The sequence below is a fragment of the Scardinius erythrophthalmus genome, assembly GCF_964197995.2.
Source record: "Scardinius erythrophthalmus genome assembly, chromosome: 15".
NCBI lineage: Eukaryota > Metazoa > Chordata > Actinopteri > Cypriniformes > Leuciscidae > Scardinius > Scardinius erythrophthalmus.
This window is the reverse complement of record NC_138235.1, coordinates 11,010,434-11,032,126: the sequence shown is the minus strand read 5'-3', so window position 1 is coordinate 11,032,126 and position 21,693 is coordinate 11,010,434. Positions and strand designations below refer to the sequence as shown.

The window sequence follows — 21,693 nt, the reverse complement described above, 5'->3', positions numbered from 1 at the left end:
TAGTTAGGGGGCAAGGATTTTTTCCTTGGCTTTCTAGGATTTTAGACTTGACACCAACCAAGTCTATTGGCCTGTTTGCTGTTTCTATTATGCTGAGCCACCCATGAAACAAACAAAAGAAGCCCTGAAAATGGATAAAAGAACACATATTATACAGACACTTGATCTTATTAGATGATTAGTTAATTGCATTTGATAGATTTTACTTTCAATAAACATTTGTAGTGGGTTTGTATACTGTGTTTTTATGTGTGTTTGGCTTGAGTTGTTGCATTTCCACTGTTCTGACCAGCAGAGGTCACCAGCGTGTGGCGTTTCGAAACAACGCTTCGAACCTGTGAATCATTTTGTGAAGCAATTGGTTCAATTGATTCGAATCTTTGAAAGGAGTCGTTTCTCCCATCACTAACACACGGTAATAGAACTGCCGCTGCTCCCCCAGTCCACTAGATGTCCCTCAATCTTAGTGAATGCCTTGACGAAAACTATCGAATGAATTACCACATTCAAACAGGGAATTGTAGTTTTTTCAAACTCTAACGGTCTTTAGATAAATCTGTGTGGTTTTATTGCTCTTTATAAGACATCACTGTGTAGAGTCGAGTCTTTGGGGAGGTTAAGCGGCTCGTGTATGTGAGTGTGAACTGAAAGAAAGCTGTTTATCAGGATTGATCTGGAACTTTCCACGCGCGCCCCTCCCGCGCGCACCTACCCATAACCCAGCGCGCGCGTCTCCATTCTTCTCTCCAGTCCAACATGTCTATGACAGAGGGTCCGTTAACCGTGCTCGGCCAGAGGACGTCCGGCGAGTCCGTCAGGGCTCAAAACGGTGAGTCGGGAGCATGTTTGACCACTGTAAAACAAAGCGGTGCGATAAACGGCCCGGTGTGGCGATGTTTAACCGGAAGAGCTGATGCGGCCGGTGTCTCGAGCAGCACGTGCGGCTCAGAGGAACCAGTGTGTTAAAAGCTGAACCTACAATAAAAGACGTATTCACTGCCTTCTGTAGTCGCTATTGTGTTAGTTCCTTTGGTCTGCACGCTGTCGGTACAGTGATTGTGTTTCTTGACCCGGTGGCGTTAGGTTATCCATCACTGATATAGCTACGCATGTGTGCGACTTATCAGATGGATGAATCAAAGCATGTGAATATGAAGTGTATGAGTGATGCTGTGATGGGAAAAGTCCTTGCTTGCACCACACGATACAGTAACGTGGAAGAAAGATATGTAATGCTTGCATATATTATCATCGATGAAACTTACATGGCTTTGGCAACTGAAGACTTTTCCTCTGTTGTGTGATGCTGCATCCACACCCCGTTTAGTGTCAGTTTTAAGGCCATAATAGGCTATAAACTGCATACAAGCCCAGACGACATAAACAAACTCTTACATGACTTGGTTACGCTTCTCTAACCTTTTGCATTTTAATTTTGCATTAAAAAACGACAACTGTCTGCATCCTCATGTTGAGCAGAGAAGTGAAATATTCACATGCTAATATTGTTTTTGTTCATTTGCAGTCATGGCCGCTGCATCCATCGCTAACATCGTCAAGAGCTCCCTCGGTCCCGTAGGACTGGACAAGATGTTGGTGGATGACATTGGTGTAAGTTTAAACACGCTTCCCCCTGTCAGAGTGATGTTCAGTCTCATTCAGCTTCCTCATGACGAGCCTAAGTTTAGGTTACAGGAGGCACTTCCGGTTTGGGGAAGTTCCACTCAAATAGAATAAATACATTTCAAATCATAAGGTTGTGCTACAAATAATCCTTATCCGTAAGTTTGAGTGGATGAGCTGTTAAATTTCCTTCATGTTCAGACCATGTTCATGTTTGAACCTTTCACTGATTGTTTACAGTTTAACAAAACGTTGTTTTTTTTATCAACTTTCTGATTGGGAACATTAGGAATGTAGTTATTAGTGATGCATATATACATATATAATATAAAATATTTAATAGAAAATGTGTTTATTTTATAACCAGTAAATCAAATTCATTAAAAAAATATTACTATAAAAATGTTAATCTGCAAAGAAGACTAATAACTGACTAACACGTTTATGGTTATTAAATGGCTTTTCGGAGGTAAATGTTCCTCTACATTGATGATAAGCCATTTACTGATGTTTTTCCCGGGTTGAAACACTGATAGAGCGATTACACGACACAGGAGGTAAACTGTACTGTATCTTTTCACATTGTTTGTGTATTTGGTGCTGTAACTAGTAGTAAAGAGTAGTGGTATAAATTGGACAGTTCATCTCGATACCGCAAAATTCTGTGATACGATTCAATTCAGGGCTATAACGATCGATTTATAGATATTTAGATATTATGTGCCAAGTTTACACAACTAGTTACATTTTTATTAACTCACAAATGCAACCAAAATATATAACATGAACATTTAATTAAACTCTTTGAAAATTGCTCACTCTCTCCCAATTTACAACAGAAGAGGTCATTTGCAAAAACAGATAACTCCGTTCTTGTTCATTTTCATAAATCATGTTTTTATTATTATGCATTCAAAGTAATATCAATCAAACTGCAGCTGGGTTGTTATGATTAAGTAATAATAACTCAAAAGATACAGGTAACTTACAAAATTAAAGTTCATTGAAAGTATGTTTTATATATATATATATATATATATATATATATATATATATATATATATATATATATATATATATATATATATATATATATATATATATATATATTAGGGCTGGGCGGTATATCGAGTTTGTACGATATATCGATATATTTTTTTGAAACGATATGGAATGAGGCAATACCGTTTATATCGATACAGTAGTTTGATACGAGCACATCTGAAAAACAGCGGAAGACGCAGTATGAGCTGCCGCAGTGAAAGTATATAGTACAATTTGTCCTAAACATGACACAAGCTTATATTAAGGGCTTCAAAATAACTGGTAAGATATAGTTAACAAGTTTAAAGCAGCTTGCCCTGTCAGATGCTTACTGACAGATACTGTTGCTGACTGACAGATAAATACTTGCGCTGTTTAATGCGTTTGAGATGTGTTGCTTTCCTCAGTGCTTAACTTACATTTCACAGGTATATTCTCCATCTGTAAATGTTAGAAAGGCAAACAAATATGTCCATTTGGAGAGGACGAGCTTCTGCAATTGAATCTCAGCTAATATTCAAGCTTCTGTGAATGAGCGACGCCGCGCGCATGCGGGCCAAACAAATAGAGCACAATAGAATATTAGCGCAATAATTCTGACTAAAATATACATATTGCTAAAATATTTGTTGTTGGAAACAATAAATATGCCATATGGGGAATTTTAAACCTACAAGTATATTTTTATGAAAGTGACCATTATAACGGGGTAATCAAACGCAGGCTAAAAGTTTAAGTTCTTTTGTTTTTATTTTCATTTTTAGTTTAGCCTTTAGTCAATTTAAAAACAAAAGCATTATTTTTGTTAGAATGTAATGTGATTTTAACCACCTTTTTGCACATAATATATTGCATAGCCTACATTACATTCACTATATTTGTTTCCATATCCTCCAATATCAACATTGTTTGTAGGATATCATTGGGCAGGATGAAAATGGCATGTTTTTTAAATAAATACAGATTTTCTTTATCCAAATGGAAAAATGTAGAAAGTACCGAGATATATATCGTATATCGCCATTTAACCCAAAAATACCGAGATATGATTTTTTGTCCATATCGCCCAGCCCTAATATATAATATATAATATATAATATATAATATATAATATATATATATATATATATATATATATATATATATATATATATATAAAATGTATATGTAGAAAACTCAAAAGATCATTGTTTTGGCAAAAGCAGATAACTCCACATTTCTTCTTTCAGAGTAAAAAAAAAAAAAAAAGTAATTGCTATGATATATAATAAAACACTCGGTTAATCTCCAGATGACATAGATGCCTGACAAACTGTTGTTGTGATTAGACACAATATAGGGATCTTTTCCCTCATCACTAATGTGCTGCTTTAACAAGCTTCTGTGAAAAAGTTTCAGCTTTTTTTTTCCTCTTACGCCCCGAAGAAGATATCACGGGTTCATCAAGTTCGTTGAAATGATCCACCCTCGATCACTTTAAGTCCGCTTTGACGAAACTCCTCTCAGCTAGCGTGTCTTTTCGAAGTGACTAACAGCCTGTCTAACCTGAATACTGCGCGCTGACGTATCGGGTTGTGTTCACAAACAGCAAGGGTGCTTGTCGGTTTCTGCTGTAAAACATGGAATTTTTGCCATGAAAATAGCTTTGAATGCTGACTTGGCACTAACCGAAAATATGCGCTTTGGCGGAAGTGCATAGATGGACGTTACATGAGGATGTGGAGAGTGTCAAAATAAAGGCACCGTATATCGGTATTTTACGTGTGGCATCGATGTATCGTTAGACGTTTGATCTATGTATTGCTACACCCCTAGTAAAGAGGCGATGAGATGATCTGCTTGAACTGACGGTGTTGTATTGTATCCGCTATAACAACCGCCTCACTCTACATTATCCCGCTTATTACATGGCTACCTACCAAATAAATCAATAATTTGACACAAAATATTGATTTAAAAGGTAGTTTGATTTAAAAACGATTTTATTGCTTCCGCTAAAGAAAATAGTCTGTTCCGTCTCTACGGTTAGAATCCTGCGTCCATAGCAACACTCTGTTTTTCACGGCAATGGTGTGTTATACTTAGCAGTGGTCTGTTATCAAGAAATAACACACTGCATCCTACATTAGAATTAAACCAAGCAATGCAATAAAAAGTTATAAAATGGACAGACGTAAAGCACAAAGCTTTTTTACGATTATTGAATGGGAGGTTTGCTACAAATAGTGTTTGTTAAAGTTTTTCAACTAAAATTTGCATAGATTACAAGATTTCATTGATCGAAATGAAGATCCATTGTTTTCGATCCAGATCTAGCGTCCACACAGATGACGTGTTTCTGGTTTGTTTGCTAATGCTAGTGTGTGTTTCAGGACGTGACCATCACCAACGACGGGGCCACCATCCTGAAGCTGCTGGAGGTGGAGCACCCGGCGGCCAAGGTCCTGTGTGAACTCGCCGAGCTGCAGGACAAGGAGGTCGGAGACGGCACAACATCAGTGGTGAGGCGTTTAGATGAGTGTCTCTTATATAAAAACTCTTCCTGTAATAGTGCCATCCATCTGGGTTGTGTCAGTGTGTGGCTATGCTAACAGGACACAGAAACGGTCTGTCGTGAACTGTGGGACGTGCAGGTCTTCCTCTGCTGCCTCCACACGTCTGACAGTACATTAGACAATGACTGAATCTCAGAGTAGGTTTGTGTTGTGGAAACCCCTCATCTCTGTGTGTGTGTGTGTGTGTGTGTGTAGGTGATCATTGCTGCTGAACTGTTGAAGAGTGCTGACGAGCTTGTCAAGCAGAAGATTCACCCCACCTCCATCATCAGTGGATACAGACTGGCCTGCAAGTAAGAAACACTTCCTATGCCGTCCTGTTTAAGCATGATTAAGCAGGACATGTGCGTTAATGGGTGTGATTTGCTGTGGTTCATAGGGAGGCGGTCCGATACATCAATGAGAATCTGACCATCGCCACAGATGACTTGGGCAGAGAGTGTCTCATCAATGCAGCCAAGACATCCATGTCTTCTAAGATCATTGGAGTGTATCCTTTTGCGCTGTTCATTGTGTTTCATAGTGTGGTTTTATCTTTTGTTAAATTTTTCCCCATCATCCTTTGGCTAGCGTTACATTACATGACCACGCACTTATTCATGCATATGCTTTTTAAACAATTTATGCGTGATAAGACACAAAAGAGAACTCAGTTGCGGTACTGGCACACACAACGCACTGCTTGAACGGACAAAAAACACACAAATTATGCCAAAATGCACGTTTTGTTGAGTATTCTCTCAAGCACAGTTTTAAAAGAGTTAAATGAAGTCTTAACTTGTTAGCCAGCTTTTGAAAAAATCCCAAAAAACTAACTAAACTAAACTAAAACAGATGCAGTTCATGAACCGTTTGCTGTAAAAGCGTAAGTATGGTCCAGGATACGTTTACTCGACAGTGATACTCCGAGAAATTGTTCCTTTGAGTTTTCCCGCGTACAGACGACACCATTGTCAAAACAATCCCCATTCCCACGGATCAGCGAAAACGACTAAAACGCTGTATTCTACTGCCAGGCCATTAGAGGGCGATGAAACACTATAGACTGAACACGTAATACGCATGTGCATGACGTCATCGTCTTCACAGATTCACGTTTTTGTTGTTTACATGGAGACAGTTGTCAAAAACTTGCACTTTGTAACCCGTTTTCTACAGTTTGCGTTTTCAGGCACGCGAAATGCCGTTGTCATGTTAATGAACAGTCAAAACGCATAACAAGTTTTACGGTTTTAGCTGAAAACGGTGTCATGTAAACAGCCCTTGATTTGAAAGCAAACATTTGGCAGTTAATTGTAAAGTCAGAAATGATTGTTATCATAAAGAATTTTATTTTTATAAATGGCTTAATTTTGTAAAGTTAGGCTAGGTGGCAGGTGCATCTTAGGGCTAGCTAGCATGTTAGCTTAGCACACCATAAATACATGACCACTTTTGAGATTAAAACCCTTTTTGGCTCCAAACTTACTTTATACCACAAATCGAGTTTTAAATAACCTTCTGTGATCTGATGTGGCAAATCAGACATAAAATATATTATTTTATAGTATTCTGCACAATGGTAAAGGCTATGTCAAATAAGTATTGCATTATAAATATAATCTATTATTATGAAAATACCTGAAGAGATCACAACATTACTTTCATTGGTGTTTAAAATCAGATGGCGCTGCTGTGAATAAGGTCTATTGTTGCGTTCAGTCAAAAATTGCTTTCAAGTGTAAACAATGAAATGTTTTGTAGAGTCATAGTCAATGCGTATCAATCTCCTTTTATGCAGAAGGGAAATGCAGACTAATCATTTGAAATCAGATGTTGTTCCTTGACGTTGTGTTAGTGATGCTGATTTCTTTGCTAATATGGTGGTGGACGCTGCCCTGGCTGTGAAGTTTGTTGATGGTAAAGGTGTGGCTCGCTATCCCATCAACTCCGTCAATGTGCTGAAGGCTCACGGGCGCAGCCAGAAGGAGAGTTTCCTCGTCAACGGATACGCTCTTAACTGCACCGTCGGATCGCAAGGTCTGTTCGCGCGCTGCTTGTTTTATTGCCGTTTGCATAGTATGTGTTGGTGTGACGGTGTAGTGAAATGTCTGGTATTTGTTTAGGAATGGTAAAGCGTGTGTCCAATGCCAAGATAGCCTGTCTGGACTTCAGTCTGCAGAAAACCAAGATGAAGATGGGTGTTCAGGTGGTCATCAATGATCCAGAGAAACTGGACCAAATCAGACAGAGGTGAGGTCACGTTGCTTAAAAAAAAAAAAAAAACTTTTGTGGTTATAACTCTTCCATATATAGACGTGTCTCTGTTTGGTCTTTGGGCTGTGCAACATACATCTATGTATAACACTAAACGTTTGGGGTCTATAAGAATCTTTTTTTAAAGAAATTCATACTTTTATTCAGTAAGAATGCATTTAAATGAATGTATGAAATGAAATTGTAAAGATATTTCCCAATATTAAAATGATCACTTTTTAATCAAATGAATGCAGCCTTAGGTACTGGTTTAGTTACTTTAAATAATCAGTTTCTGTAATAAAAGATTAATACACAGTATATACTGTATCAGCACTAGTGAAAACTGTTCAGGCCATGATTTCTCATGTTTTTGGAAAGTGCCAGCTCTCAATTATATCTGATTAAAGTAAGACTGTCACAATGTTTCCCCACTGGATTTTGTGATGCTATAGGGCAGGGGTGGGCAAACTTTTTGGCTCAAGGGCCACACTGGGTTTTAAAATTTGGCAGAGGGCCGGCCCAGTAGCAGATTATGAAACACGATCTCATGAAAGTGCGTATCTATACCACAAACTTTATTTCCCGTGCCATTTATACAGCAAAAATGTTTTTTTGCGTGCATACGCTACGCACTGTAAACCCCTTGGTTAGGATTAAGGGTGCGAAGTGCGTGCCTATTACACCCCATAAAGTGTGTATCATATGCATGCGAAAACTGCGTATCATAAGCACTACAAATACAATTCGTGGTATTCGCACTTTCATGAGATCGGCCTGAGCAAACACATTTACGTTGTGGCAACGTCTGCGCGAAATTCAGCAGCTGAGAGACGACATTCTGACAATACATTTTTTTATGCTAGAGATCCCATTTAGCATGTTATGTTTTGAGGTTAATTTTTAATTAGTCAGATGTTAGATAATTATAGCCTATACTTTTTAAATATTGTTTATCCTTATTTAATCGGCCTAACAGTAAATTAGAAACAAAACACCTGCAAGTGTAGGCTACACTTAGAAGAGTAAAAATGACAGAAGGTTACGTTAATTCACCTTTATTAAAACTGCATAGGCAATTAATTTGCACTTCCAAAAGTCATACATTTGTGGAAAAAAAACGAAATTAACGAAAATACAAATTTATTTTAAGAATAATAAAATAAAACATAAAAAGCAAAGGCAGATCAGAACATTTAATGAAAAAACTGGGTTCTGTACATGGCAGACAGGGGAGCATCCACAAATCCAGAGGAGCAAAGAAACTAAATAGCAGACAAACCAAAGGAAAAACTAAACAGGTGTGCAAGCGGTTACCAAACATTTTTTTTCTCTGTGAGTTTCCAAAAAAGGAAAAAACATTAACGTGCAACAAGTTTTTGGTTAACGTGTTTGGTTTCCATGGTGACGCGTCATTGCTTGTTACGTGACACACCGCAGCCACAACAGCGCTGAATGAATAATGATATGCTTTTATGTCATTTTTCCTTTTTTACATTTGACGCAAAGTATTGCAAGAAAAAGGCAAAATGAATGCGATCTTAAGACAATTTTTTTTTATATACTCGACGGGCCGGATTAAACAGCCAACCTGCTGTATGTGGCCCGCGGGCCGTAGTTTGCCCACCCCTGCTATAGGGGTTGGACCTCGATCCTCCTTTTATTTTGGCAGAACACTGCTGTTTCTATCAAGACTGGTTTGCAAATGCATCTCATTTCAAATCTAGGGAAATCCTGCAATCTGTCCACAATAATGTTGGAAAATGAAGCGTAACTGGCACACATTTCGTTCCCAAATGCATGTTAAACTCACAGAACATGCAGATTTCACTGCATTCATTCACTGCCACCTGGAAAACATAAGCTGACTGCGTGAGCAAAGAGTGCGCTTCGCTTTGAAACCCACAGCTCAACAAAATCAAATCACAGCATTTTGATGAGGGCACAAAGCCAAATCACGCTTTTGATTTTTAGTTCATTTGACCGTTACTTTGCCAAAGCAATTGGTGCAAAATACAGCTTTAGAGAACTTTTAAGTGATTGGAAATTCACATATTTTTTTTTTTTCAGTTTATTATGAAATTGTGGTAGGACAAATTAGATAATTGGAGTAGGAGTCTAGGTTATTAATGGGGAAACACTGCTGTCGTATCACTATAAATGTGCCTCTTCTGCATGTGTTCCTCAGGGAATCAGACATCACGAAGGAGCGCATTCAGAAGATCCTGGCGTCGGGAGCAAACGTGATTCTGGCCACCGGAGGCATTGATGACATGTGTCTGAAGTACTTTGTAGATGTGGGAGCCATGGCTGTGAGGAGAGTGCTCAAGAAGGACCTCAAACGCATCGCCAAAGCTACCGGCGGTCAGCTGACTACACTTAAGCTTTTATCCACTCTTAACCCTTCTTTTCTTGAAGGTGTTTTATTCTCAATGTCTGTGTTTTGACTTTCCCCCTACAGCCACTGTCTGCTCATCTCTGTCCAACCTGGAGGGCGAGGAGACGTTTGAGGTGGGCATGCTGGGTCAGGCCGAGGAGGTGGTGCAGGAGAGAGTGTGTGACGACGAGCTCATCCTTGTCAAAAAGTGAGATCATGTTCCTTTTCCGTCATCAGAACGTATCACTGACATTAGCTGGATTCTGGGATGCCAGCCTGTTACGTCCTCCAGAGATTAATCCGCACAGCCAGTGTATTGAAAGTCGGGCTCATTAAATCACTTCTGGTTCCTTTTGGTCACTTTACTTTGCACTGGCATTATCCTGCAAATGAGCGCTAAATCTTTTTAGCAGAATAATCTGTACGTCTCAAGTTAAAGAGATATAAATATTAAAGGGTTAGTTCACCCAAAAATGAAAATTCTGTCAGTAATTACTCGCCCTCATGTTGTTCCAACCCCGTAAGACTTTCGTTCATCTTCGGAACACAAATTAAGATATTTTTGATGAAATCTGAGAGCTGTCTTACTCCTCCATAGCTTTCTATGTTATTGAAACTTACCATTTTCTTCTGTGTGAGTTCACGTAGTGTAACAGCGCAGTGCTTCTGGATTGTATGTCAGAATGTAGACTCACCATTCTCTGATGCTGGTCATGTGTGTGATGCTGGAACCCAGAAGCGCTGTGCTGTTACTCTACGTTTTTGTTTGTTTTTGCGCACAAAGTATTCTCGTCGCTTGATAAACTTATGGTTGAGCCACTGTGGTCACTTGGACTATTTTAAACATTGCCTTGAACTAACCCTTTAAACAGATTTTCCAAAAAACACAGAATATCAATCTCAAATTAAATTTGCACTGAAAGAAAAAGTTGCGTTAGTGTAAAAAGTCACGTTTTTTTATTACATTCAGAAATCATGTAAAATAACAGTAAATAAAATGTTTACAACGAATAATTATAATGAATGTCACTAGAATTTGTTTTATAAGCACCAAGTCCAAATGAATTTAAAGCAGAACTGGATGATAGGTGTGTGGGAAACGCGCTGTACAAATAAACTGGACATCTCTTCACACAAACTGTGCTAGTAAAATGTGAGGAGAGAGAAAATTAAAATCAATGTGTTAAAACATTTCTATTTGAACACACAGACCAGCAATGACTTATTCAGTTTTCCTTCTTCATCAGATTTAATGATATAAATATAGGGTTTAGAAGTAAGCGAAATAATAAATGTTTATACAAATAAATCCCCTGCAAAAAAAGATCAACGGTGGAATAACTATAGAATAAGGATTGTAATTTTAAAATGGCAAATTTCAGGCCTGAGAAAACTAATTTCCCTCTCTGTATTTCAGCACTAAGGCACGCACGTGTGCCTCTCTCATCTTGCGCGGGGCGAATGATTTCATGTGTGATGAGATGGAGCGCTCGCTGCATGACGCCCTGTGTGTGGTGAAGAGGGTGCTGGAGTCCAAATCTGTGGTGCCAGGAGGTGGCGCTGTCGAGGCGGCTCTCTCTATCTATCTGGAGAACTACGCCACCAGCATGGTGAGAGCACAGTCCTTCACTGCTGCTGCGATCAAGTCAAGATTGTAGTGGTGGAAATTTTGATTCTTTCCAGAGACTCGTTCATTTTCAGTTCGTTCACCAAAATGATTCGTTCAGACTCGTTCACTGATTCGTTCAGTGACAATTTCTTCATAAATACTGCAGCAGGTGGCAAAAAAGAGTGTATTTTATTATATGTTTTAACGAACGTATTTACTTGTTAAAAAAAATGATTTGGCTTTGTTAAAATGTGTGCCTTATTTACTAAATTAATAAAATAAGTCTAAATAAGAGGTTCAGATGACCAAACCAAGGTTTTCTTGCATAATTAACATTTTAATTGTTTGGTCAGACATACACATTCATAAATCTGGGATTATATTAAACGTTGAGTTATGTTATGTATGTTAAATATGATAAACAATTATACGCACACGCACACCTATAACTGCGCTTTGAATGAGATTGAATCACATGACCGATCAACCCAGTACTCTCATTCACGAACGAAAGTACCAGTTTGATCAATTCGTTCACGAACGAGATCACAGAGCTACCCGGTTCACTGAGCTGCGCATGCGCTGCAATAGCGCCGCGCGGCGGTGGAGGGAGGAATTTCAGTGAACGAGAAATATGAGTCAATGGATTATGTGAACGAGAACGATTCGTTCACCTAAAAGATTCGTTCAAAAAGAACGATTCGTTCACGAACGTAACATCACTACAAGATTGTATTGTAGCTGATATATAAATGTCTAAATGCTACAGGCAAGCTTTTATTGTCAGAATGAATTTGAGACCAGTTTTACTGTGTCGTGTATGATTGCATATGTGAACACATTCCCATTATAATTGCTGCCGTGCCTGTCTTGTGCGGTTACGTGTGTGTGTGTGTGTGTGTGTGTGTGTGTGTGTGTGTGTGTGTGTGTGTGTGTGTGTGTGTGTGGAAAGGGACAGATAAACAGCTCTGCTGACAGCTGCATCCGTCCTGCTCTGAACTAACACGCGCAGTTTATCATTGGGGCTTATTAACCCTCTCTAGGCCTGTGTGTGATCCGTTACAGACTATTCGCAATTCATTCATTCTCTCCATTGAGTGATTTATCTGTAAACCTGTCTAGACGGGCCTACTGTTAGTTAGCACTGAGGTTACATTCATCTAGACATCAGTGAGATTTCAGCTTTTAATTACGGTAATTTTTAACATTTTACAATAATGTTCAATAGTTAACTGGCATGAACTAACAATGAGCAATACATTTGTTACCGTATTTATCCATCTTTGTTAATGGAAGTTAATAAATACAGCTGTCCATTGTTTGTTCAAGTTAGTTCACAGTGCATTAACTAATGTTAACAAATACAACCTTTGATTTTAATAACATATTAGTAAATGTTGAAATGAATTTCAACTAAGATTAATAAATGCTGAAGAACTATTGTTCATTCTTAGTTCATGTTAACTAAGGTAGTTAACTAATGAACCTTATTGTAAAGTGTTACCTTTTTATTGAATGAACTGTTAACCACAATAAAAGAATATTGTGTATAAAATAATAGTCAGTTACAATGGAAACAGGAGTTGTAGCAGAGTTTCTTTATTTTTCAATATTTTGGGGGGAAACCATGTTTACTGTTGTGCTCTGTTGTTAATATACTAATTATGCACTTTAATCATTTGCTTGTGAAGTTGTGCGTATGCATATAACTATTGTGTGTGTGTAGGGTTCCCGTGAGCAGCTGGCTATTGCTGAATTTGCTCGCTCTCTGCTCATCATTCCTAAAACTCTGGCAGTCAACGCTGCGCAAGACTCCACCGACCTGGTGGCCAAACTCAGAGCCTTCCACAATGAGGCTCAGGTCAACCCCGAACGCAAGAACCTCAAATGGTTAGTGTCGCTCTCTCCTCATCACACAGGGAACCTGTTCAGGTCTTAGAAATACGACTGCACTGTCAGACAAACATACAATCAGGAATAAAAATGGTAGTGTTTAGAAGTAAGGTTTTGGTTCACTCGCCTGAAATGGCTTTCAAATGGTATTGTAGATTGATGGGATTTATTCAGACAATAATCTGGAAGTGATGTGGCCAATTATGGATTAAATCGAGAGCCAATGATGTTTAAAAATAGATGGATTACTCTGTTTAACCCTGTTTATTTGTGTGTGTGTGTCTGCTCTTAGGATCGGGTTGGACCTGGTAAATGGAAAGCCTAGAGACAACAAGCAGGCGGGAGTGTATGAACCCACAATGGTCAAAACCAAGAGTCTGAAGTTCGCCACAGAGGCAGCCATCACTATCCTCCGAATCGACGACCTCATCAAGCTCTACCCGGACCAGAAAGAGGGCGGGCCGTCCTACCAGGATGCTGTCCAATCAGGCTCTCTGGAGGATTAAAGCCCATCTGCATCAGATCATCAGTTGGCTGGTTCTGGTGTCACTCCGCTCAGCTTTGTATTTATATTTGGATCCAACAGATGAGCTGTTAGTGTAGAATGTGCACTTTGTTTGCGTTACTTATTTTTCTGCTGTTAACATGGCTATTTGTCGTGTGTAATGTAACAAATGTTTCTTTTTCTGCCATTTCAAAACAACAAAAATAAACCAGAATGGTGTAAGAAGGAAAATCGTTTCTCATTTTGTGGTTAAAGATATTAAAACCATGTACTGTGTGAATCAAAACCACAGAAACTGATGCTCATTTATGAATTAATGCTTTTGTAATTTAATATTTTAACTGAATGGACTTTATTAGACAAAGGCATTTAATATTAAATAAATACAAATACAATCACACCAGTTATGAATTACCACCAACTCATTTCAAGCTACAAAACTTTCCATGCAGGAAAACTGGATGGTGATTTATACTGCCAGGCTTTTAAAAAGCATATTTTATTCTAAAAACTTTTAAGCTGTTCACAATTTAATTTCTCAGAGGTAGTGTAAATCACCATCCACTTTTCTAATATGGAAAACAGGCTCTACTCCATGTAACCGGTGACATTTTTCATATTTGGTGAACTCTTCAAGAACTTAAACAAAAATCTTACTGAATGTCAAGTTGTTTTGCTTTTCAGTAGTTAACTGATGTTGGCTTTTAAACATAAACATGGCCTGAGCATGATGTCACAAAGCCTACAGTCTCATATTTTGGCAATGAAAACAGAAATATGTAGCATTCAATTTCATCTTGTGAAAAAAAAAAAGAAGAAAAAAAAGCCATTTCCTGTAAAGATTTGTGTTTGCAACTACTCACCATGAACTTTCCATTAGGTCACAAATATGACCAGTTATAAAGTTTGCAAGTAGACCGTCCCAGCAGTCATGAGGACAAGTTGGATGTATTTAATGTAGTTACTTCAACTTGAATTGACCTTTTTCAAGCCAGTTTACACCGACTAGCATCTCCATGGATCCAGTGGCATATCTGGGCATACTTGCTGGGTGTTATTCTGACCGCCACATTATAGTCCTTCTCTATCCCGTCGACATCCACCCAGTGGTGTCCAGAGAACACGCCAATCACCTTCCTCTTCCACTTCCCTTTTCCCACCTGATCCCGTAGCCTTACGTACACACCGGCTCCACTCGATCCCTTCTGCGCATCACAGTACTGGTACATCAGGTCGTTCGATTCCTCCGAGACCGAACAGAAGCGGTAGACCACTTTCCCTGATTGGTCATTATCAAAACTAGAGAAGTGGATTCTTCCAGCTGGGATGTCCTTGACCACCGGAACAACTCCTAACTCCATGAACTTCATCTTATGGGGTCGTTTGAGCTCCAGAAGGGCGTAATCGTAGTCAGCTGAGAGCTCCTTGCCTGCTCTCTTTGTCCAACCTGTTGGCACTTGAGTCAGTTTGACTCGTGTCCACCGGAAAACTGGTTGTCTGGACTGGTCTGAATCTGTGTCTCGCCTAAACCGGTTCTTCCTTTTCCTTCTGTTGTCTATAACTTTTTGAAGTAGTTGTCCTTCAGTGGCTACATCCCCTTGACCTTCTCTCCTCTTTTCTCCTCTCCGCCTGCCTCCTTGTTGGCGTCCTCCCCTGCGTTTGGAGCGAAGCTTCATGATACCCACTCGGAGCCTCTTGGTCCCTTTCAGATAGACTTGGCCATCATGGACACAGTGGGCAGAAGTCAGTACATGTCTTGGAGAAACCAAGATGCCCGAGCAACCCGTAGAGAGCTTCACTGAGGCAGAAAAGGGGAAATTGGTGGTGAAGTGTTTATCTGTGATCACAAAGCGCCCATCCATGCCGTATACCTGCCGTTTTCTGCGTTTAAGGTGTCCTGTCTTGCAGACCACGGAAGAGGTCGTGTTTCTTAAATCAGTGACCCCTTGCAGTTTTACTTTGGTGAAGAGGCGCGTTCCGTTCTCATAGATGGTTTCATAAGACAGGAGTCGTTCCAGCTCAGCAGGCCTCGCTTCTGGCAGCTTTCGTTGGCACTCGATCCCGCACATCACTCCTGGCTCACTTGCGTCGTCAGCAGTGAATTCTGGGCTTTGAAGCCTCACTGTGCTTTCGTCCAGGATCACTGGGACTTTAATCTGTGTCAAGTGGCAGTCGTCTTCATAGTTTGTGGTAGAAGCACCAGTGGAGACCAAAGAGACAGCCACAGCCCATGCAGTCAGACTGAACAACAAAGATGGAGGGCCTGTCATTTTGCTCTTCCTGAAGATAAATAGACAAGAGTTGCATAAACATAACAATTATTTTAAGACTGTGTCTAAGGGTGTGTTCACACTTGGCATGTTTGGTTCAATTAAAACAAACCCTGGTGCGATTGCTCTGTTAGTGCGGTTCAGTTGAATAAGTGTGAACGCTGCCATCTGAACCCTGGTATCACCAAACAAGTGGACCGAGACACTGAAAAGATGAGACTCGATCCACATACAAACGAACTCTGGTGCGGTTCGACTGAGATATGAACTCAACACGCACCAAAGACATGTAAATGCACCAAAAACAGGACATGATGTCACAAGATGTGACCCTAAAATGCTCCAGCATGCCTGTTTTTTTTCTCGTCATAGTCGTAATGTTTCCCATCACAGTTCAGTTCAGGATCAGAACCGCGTCTCCTCACAGCAGGAGGTTCAGCGGTAGGTTCAGCGTTAAAATGCCAATGTGAACGCAAAGCGGACCAGGACTAAGGTTTTTTTTTTTGGTTTTTTTTTTTGAACCAAGTGAACCGACTCTACAAGTGTGAACACACCCTTACAGAACTAGTATGTCCTACTTGCAGTTAGTCAGGAGTAATCGATCTTAACATTTTGAATCAAATTAGACCAATCTACGTTTTTATGTAACTGACTTAAAAAGTTATGAATAGTCTTAAAGGAAAGAAAAGGATGACTGACTTGTGTGAATCAACTTCATGATCAAACACCAAGGTGACAGTCCAGGCCATTGAACAGAGTAGACTTCAATACTGTATTGGCGTCTACTCTGACGAAGCAGGTTTTTACACTTTGTCACTTCATGTGATCGATCAGATTGCTGATTAAGTTCATTTACAATAATATACTCCTGGTATTTATATGGAAATTTAACTAGATCACTTCTGGAAGTGATAGTGTGGGGATACAAAATGTTGGTGCACTTGATATGGCTAGTGAAAATTAAAAACAGGAGGTGGTTACTTCAACAATTGGAGTATAAAGGCAATAGAGGTCTGCTTTGCTGAAGAAAGACACTCCCATTGGCTGCTCTCATCACATGAATTGCTATGCTGAAGTAGTGCCATTTGGGGAGGAGTAAAATTCACATGTAGCTTCAACAACCATGCATTTGCACCATAGGATCATAACACCTCTGGAGATCATAAGAAGATCAATGCAGAAAATGTACTAATTGCAAATACTGAACCTCCTAATGGTATTTCTTGCAGCTCAACTAGATTGTGGCACTATGTCAAGTCAAGGGTTCAAATAACATGGAATAAACAAAATTGATAAAATGTTCTCAAGAAAAGAAGAGGTAAAACAGAAATACTTTACATTTACGCTATGAAAAGATACAAATATTGAAACAAATATAAATATTGAGCAATGCATTGCACAGAAAAGAAAGAGAATTGCATGTGCCATTTATGCATCTAATATGCAAGTACAGTTCTGGTCAGGATTATTGGCACCTCTAAAATATGAGTATAGAATATTTTCAGAAATCAGTGCAAATTAACCAATTTTGTATAATCAGAATATTTTAAAGACATGTCGAAAGTCATTGAACAACAACAACAAAAGAAGGCGTTAATATAGTGACATTAAAAATACAGAAAAAAACGTACGCTGGACACAACTATTGGCACTCTTTACTAATATTTTGGTTGCAGAACCTTTGGCAATGACAGCCTCTAAACGTTTCTTGTAGCCATACAGAGCTTCTCACACACGTCTGCTGGTATTTTCTGCCACTCTTCCATTGCTATGCATTCAAGCTCTTTAGAGTTTACATGAGTCCTTTTTGCAAAGGCAGATTTCACTCTTCCCTAAGTTTTTCAATGGGATTTAGGCCAGTTTAAAACACCTCATCTTTTCCTTTTCAGCCATTCTTTGGTGCCGTTAGATGTGTGTTTTGGGTCGTTGTCCTGTTGAAAGAGTCACATCTAACAGCCCTTCACCTCAAACCTAACACATTTCACTTTAAAATGCTTCATCATTCCTTTGATACATTCAATGCCTTCAGTACCAGAGGCAGCGAAGCCGTCCCACAGCGTGAGAGTTAGGGTGTTTTATTATTTCATTTTATTTTTATTGTATTTTATTATTTATATCATGCTTCATTTTGCCACCTGTAAACAAACCAATGCACTGCATTTCCAAAGAGCTCTACTTTGGTTTCATCTGTCCAGAACATTATCCCAGACAGACTGTGGCTTATCTATGAAAGATTTAGCAAAAAATTGTATTGTTTTTTTGTTCCTGTCTTTCAATAGTGTTGTCCTCCTTGGCCTTGGCTGAAACCAGCACAGGTCACCCTGAAGCTCTTTAGATGTCGTGCATGGTGGTTTTTCCCCAGAGTCACCAACCAGTTTCTACTTGGCGCCACGTCCTGGAAGCGTCTTGACAGTTTTGTGACTGTGAAACTTTCTTGATAACATAATGAACTGTTGAAACAGGGATTTCAAGATCTTTGCCAATTGCCTTGTAGCCTTTGGATTTGTTATGTTTCTGAATAACAGCATTGCTGATGCTCTCGGACAGCTTTTCTCCATCATTGTGAAAAAGAAACTGGAAACAATCAGCCCTTTTTAATAAACCCATCATTCATTGGTTAAATCAGGTCATATCAACAGGTGAGTTTTATTTGTTTTGTTTTTAATTATTATATTGTTTAAGGAACTAATTAATCAAAAGTGTGCCAATAATTGTGTCCAGTCCTTTTGTTGTTTTTCAATAACTTTGGACCTGTTTTATGATTATACATAAATTGGTTGAGTTTCATTTATTTCTGAAGATATTATAAATTCTGTACTTCCCTGTAAATTCCCTGTAAGTTCAGGGGTGCCGATAATTATGTCCAGGACTGAAGGTAGCATACAGATTTGTATACATACATACATACACATATGTATGTATATATTTTTATTTTGGCTAAGGGAATTTTTCATAATTTTTTATATCTAATTAAGCCATAACTTATAGTAACAGCGAATTTGTCATATTATTGCTGAATTAAACATGAATAATGCAGAGTAGACAATTCTGTAAGGATTAGGCTCTTGTTATTGCAGAATTTAAAGAGTAGCCTAATTCAGTGAGAAAGGGTTTGGCGAATCACTGATACTTCTGCATTTAATATATAAATAACGCAATGAGTAAACACTATTGTGAAAAGATATGGATTGCCCGTGTCATTAGCCTATTGTATTTAACTGTCTCCACCTAGTTAGTACGTTTTTCGATGCATGTTCAATTTACATTGACATAAAAAAAAAACAAAAAAAACATAATTAAAATAAGAACTCACCCTCAAACTTAATGATGAGAGAAGAAAACTGTGGACTCTTCTGTAACTGCATGTACTATCCAAGTGTTTTGACAAGGATCGGATCGGTGTGTTGAGGAGCAGCGCGCGCTGTGCTGTGAATGATGCACGAGACCGTTCAGAGAGAGAGAGAGAAAGAGAGAGAGAGAGAGAGAGAGAGAGAGAGAGAGAGAGAGAGAGAGAGAGAGAGAGAGAGAGAGAGAGAGAGAGAGACGAGTTATTTGTGGCAAGCACACCCAAGCCTTTTAAACGATGCTACATACATATATATTTGAGATGTATCTTTAAAAAAAGTTTTACCAATGTAAGCCTATCATAAAGTAAATAATACAAATTGAGTTGGAATCTTCTTCTTCACACACTCTAAGATTTATTTTTGCATAGCCAAGGCTAACTGTAAAGTGCATTATTGTATGCTAACTACGCATTGTCTATACTGGCCTATGTACGGCTTGATTGGAAATAGGTAAATATCACTTTTCAGTGTGTCATGTTCAAACAAGTACAGTAACTTCTGAGGGATCAAAATATGGACAAATACAGTGCTATGCATAAGTTTAGACACCCATACTAAAGTTGACTAAAAAGAGGAATAAAAAATCATCTTTTGGAAATTGAACTTAATGCCTTAATTTAAAAAATTAGGAAAAATCCAACCTTTAAGGACACCAATTTTCTTTGTGAATGAATAATGTATCGTAAATAAATAAATATTCTTCCTTAAAATACAGGGTGCATAAGTTTGGACACCCCTATGTTAAATTCCCATAGAGGCAGGCAGATTTTTATCTTTAAAGGCCAGTTACTTCATGGATCCAGGATACTATGCATCCTGATAAAGTTCCCTTGGCCTCTGGAATTAAAATAGCCCCACATCATCACATAGCCTTCACCATACCTAGAGATTGGCATGGTTTTATTTCAGTTAGCCTAATAGCTAGTTTGATTTGCATTGAGAGATGATCTTATGGAAAGTACTCCATGCCAATCTCTAGGTATGGTGAAGGCTATGTGATGATGTGGGGCTATTTTAATTCCAAAGGCCAAGGGAACTTTATCAGGATGCACAGTGTTCCTGGATCCATGAAGTAACTGGCCTTTAAAAATAAAAATCTGCCTGCCTCTATGGGAATTTAACATAGGGGTGTCCAAACTTATGCACCCTGTATTTTAAGGAAGAACATTTATTTATTTATGATACATTATTCATTCACAAAGAAAATTTGTGTCCTTAAAGGTTGGATTTTTCCTAATTTTTTAAATTAAGGCATTAAGTTCAATTTCCAAAAGATGATTTTTTATTCCTCTTTTTAGTCAACTTTAGCATGGGTGTCTAAACGTATGCATAGCACTGTAGTTTTTGTTGTGAGCGCCAATTGAGGGACAGTCGTAATTGTTTTTTAAATGTATAGCCTATAAAACGCTGTGTTGTTTAGATCCCAGTTTTCAACATGGATGATGGATTTTCATATTTGAATAAATGTCTGGGTCCAGGAAAACGTTAAACCAGTTAAATCTATCCACCTTATTTTCGAACGCGGAAGTAAACATGGGTCCAATATCCGGTTTTTGTGCGGCACTTCCGTTTCCTCGCTTCCCTGGGCTAAATAACATATCGATCGCGAAGGATTATGCAGAGTTGATAGAAAAATGTTACACATGCCGTAGCAGATGAATACTACAAAGAACTAAAGCCCCGCCTCACTCAGTTAGGGTACCGGACCTGGTTGAAAACACTCATGCATCTAGCTGGCAGAGTGACAAAACTTCACCGGCGCCTTCAGCACCGCCCTAAACATAGTCGAGCCAACGCTGGACTAATATGGAGGTATTTTGTCATGTCAAATGTATTAATAATGCCATAAGAATGCAACCAAAGCATAGGATGGATAGCAATAAGTAGATGGCTATAAATAGTTGTAAATCATACAAAATAAATGCCATGATCATGCCATTATGCCATGATCACTAGATTTTATACAGGGGTTACTATAATGATTTTGTTTCTCCTTGGAGTTTTTATCATGGTTTTTATTGAGACTTCATAGCCCAGCCACTTTTCTGGTATCGGGTGGTCTTCTATAGGTGCTCACGAAATGAAAAGAACAAACATACGGTCGTTTCGATGGTTTCTTCAAATGTAAAGCTTTTAACCACAGGCGAAGGGATTCCTCAGGCCGGCGACACACTGGCTGCGTGTGTCCGTTTTTATTTCGGCTCCCATGTTAACAGGTTAGAACGTGCACACTGC

The 21,693-nt window shown here is 38.8% G+C and overlaps 2 protein-coding genes across 2 annotated transcripts; one reads left to right on the top strand and one right to left on the bottom strand.

Moving 5' to 3' along the window:
• The first annotated feature begins 349 nt into the window (after window positions 1-349).
• tcp1 (t-complex 1) lies at window positions 350-14,163 on the top strand. Its single transcript, XM_081385749.1, has 12 exons — window positions 350-829; window positions 1,526-1,611; window positions 5,040-5,168; window positions 5,418-5,515; window positions 5,602-5,712; window positions 7,060-7,241; window positions 7,328-7,454; window positions 9,646-9,821; window positions 9,919-10,042; window positions 11,252-11,444; window positions 13,170-13,333; window positions 13,629-14,163. The coding sequence occupies exons 1-12, from the start codon at window positions 757-759 to the stop codon at window positions 13,840-13,842; spliced, it is 1,677 nt and encodes a 558-aa protein (XP_081241875.1). The 5' UTR covers window positions 350-756; the 3' UTR covers window positions 13,843-14,163.
• Window positions 14,164-14,613: 450 nt separating this feature from the next.
• On the bottom strand, window positions 14,614-19,530 carry LOC308702693 (inactive serine protease 35). Its single transcript, XM_081385750.1, has 2 exons — window positions 19,425-19,530; window positions 14,614-16,121 (listed from the first exon to the last, which is right to left on the bottom strand). Exon 2 carries the CDS (start codon window positions 16,109-16,111, stop codon window positions 14,828-14,830), a length of 1,284 nt encoding a protein of 427 aa, XP_081241876.1. The 5' UTR covers window positions 16,112-16,121; window positions 19,425-19,530; the 3' UTR covers window positions 14,614-14,827.
• Window positions 19,531-21,693: the final 2,163 nt, after the last annotated feature.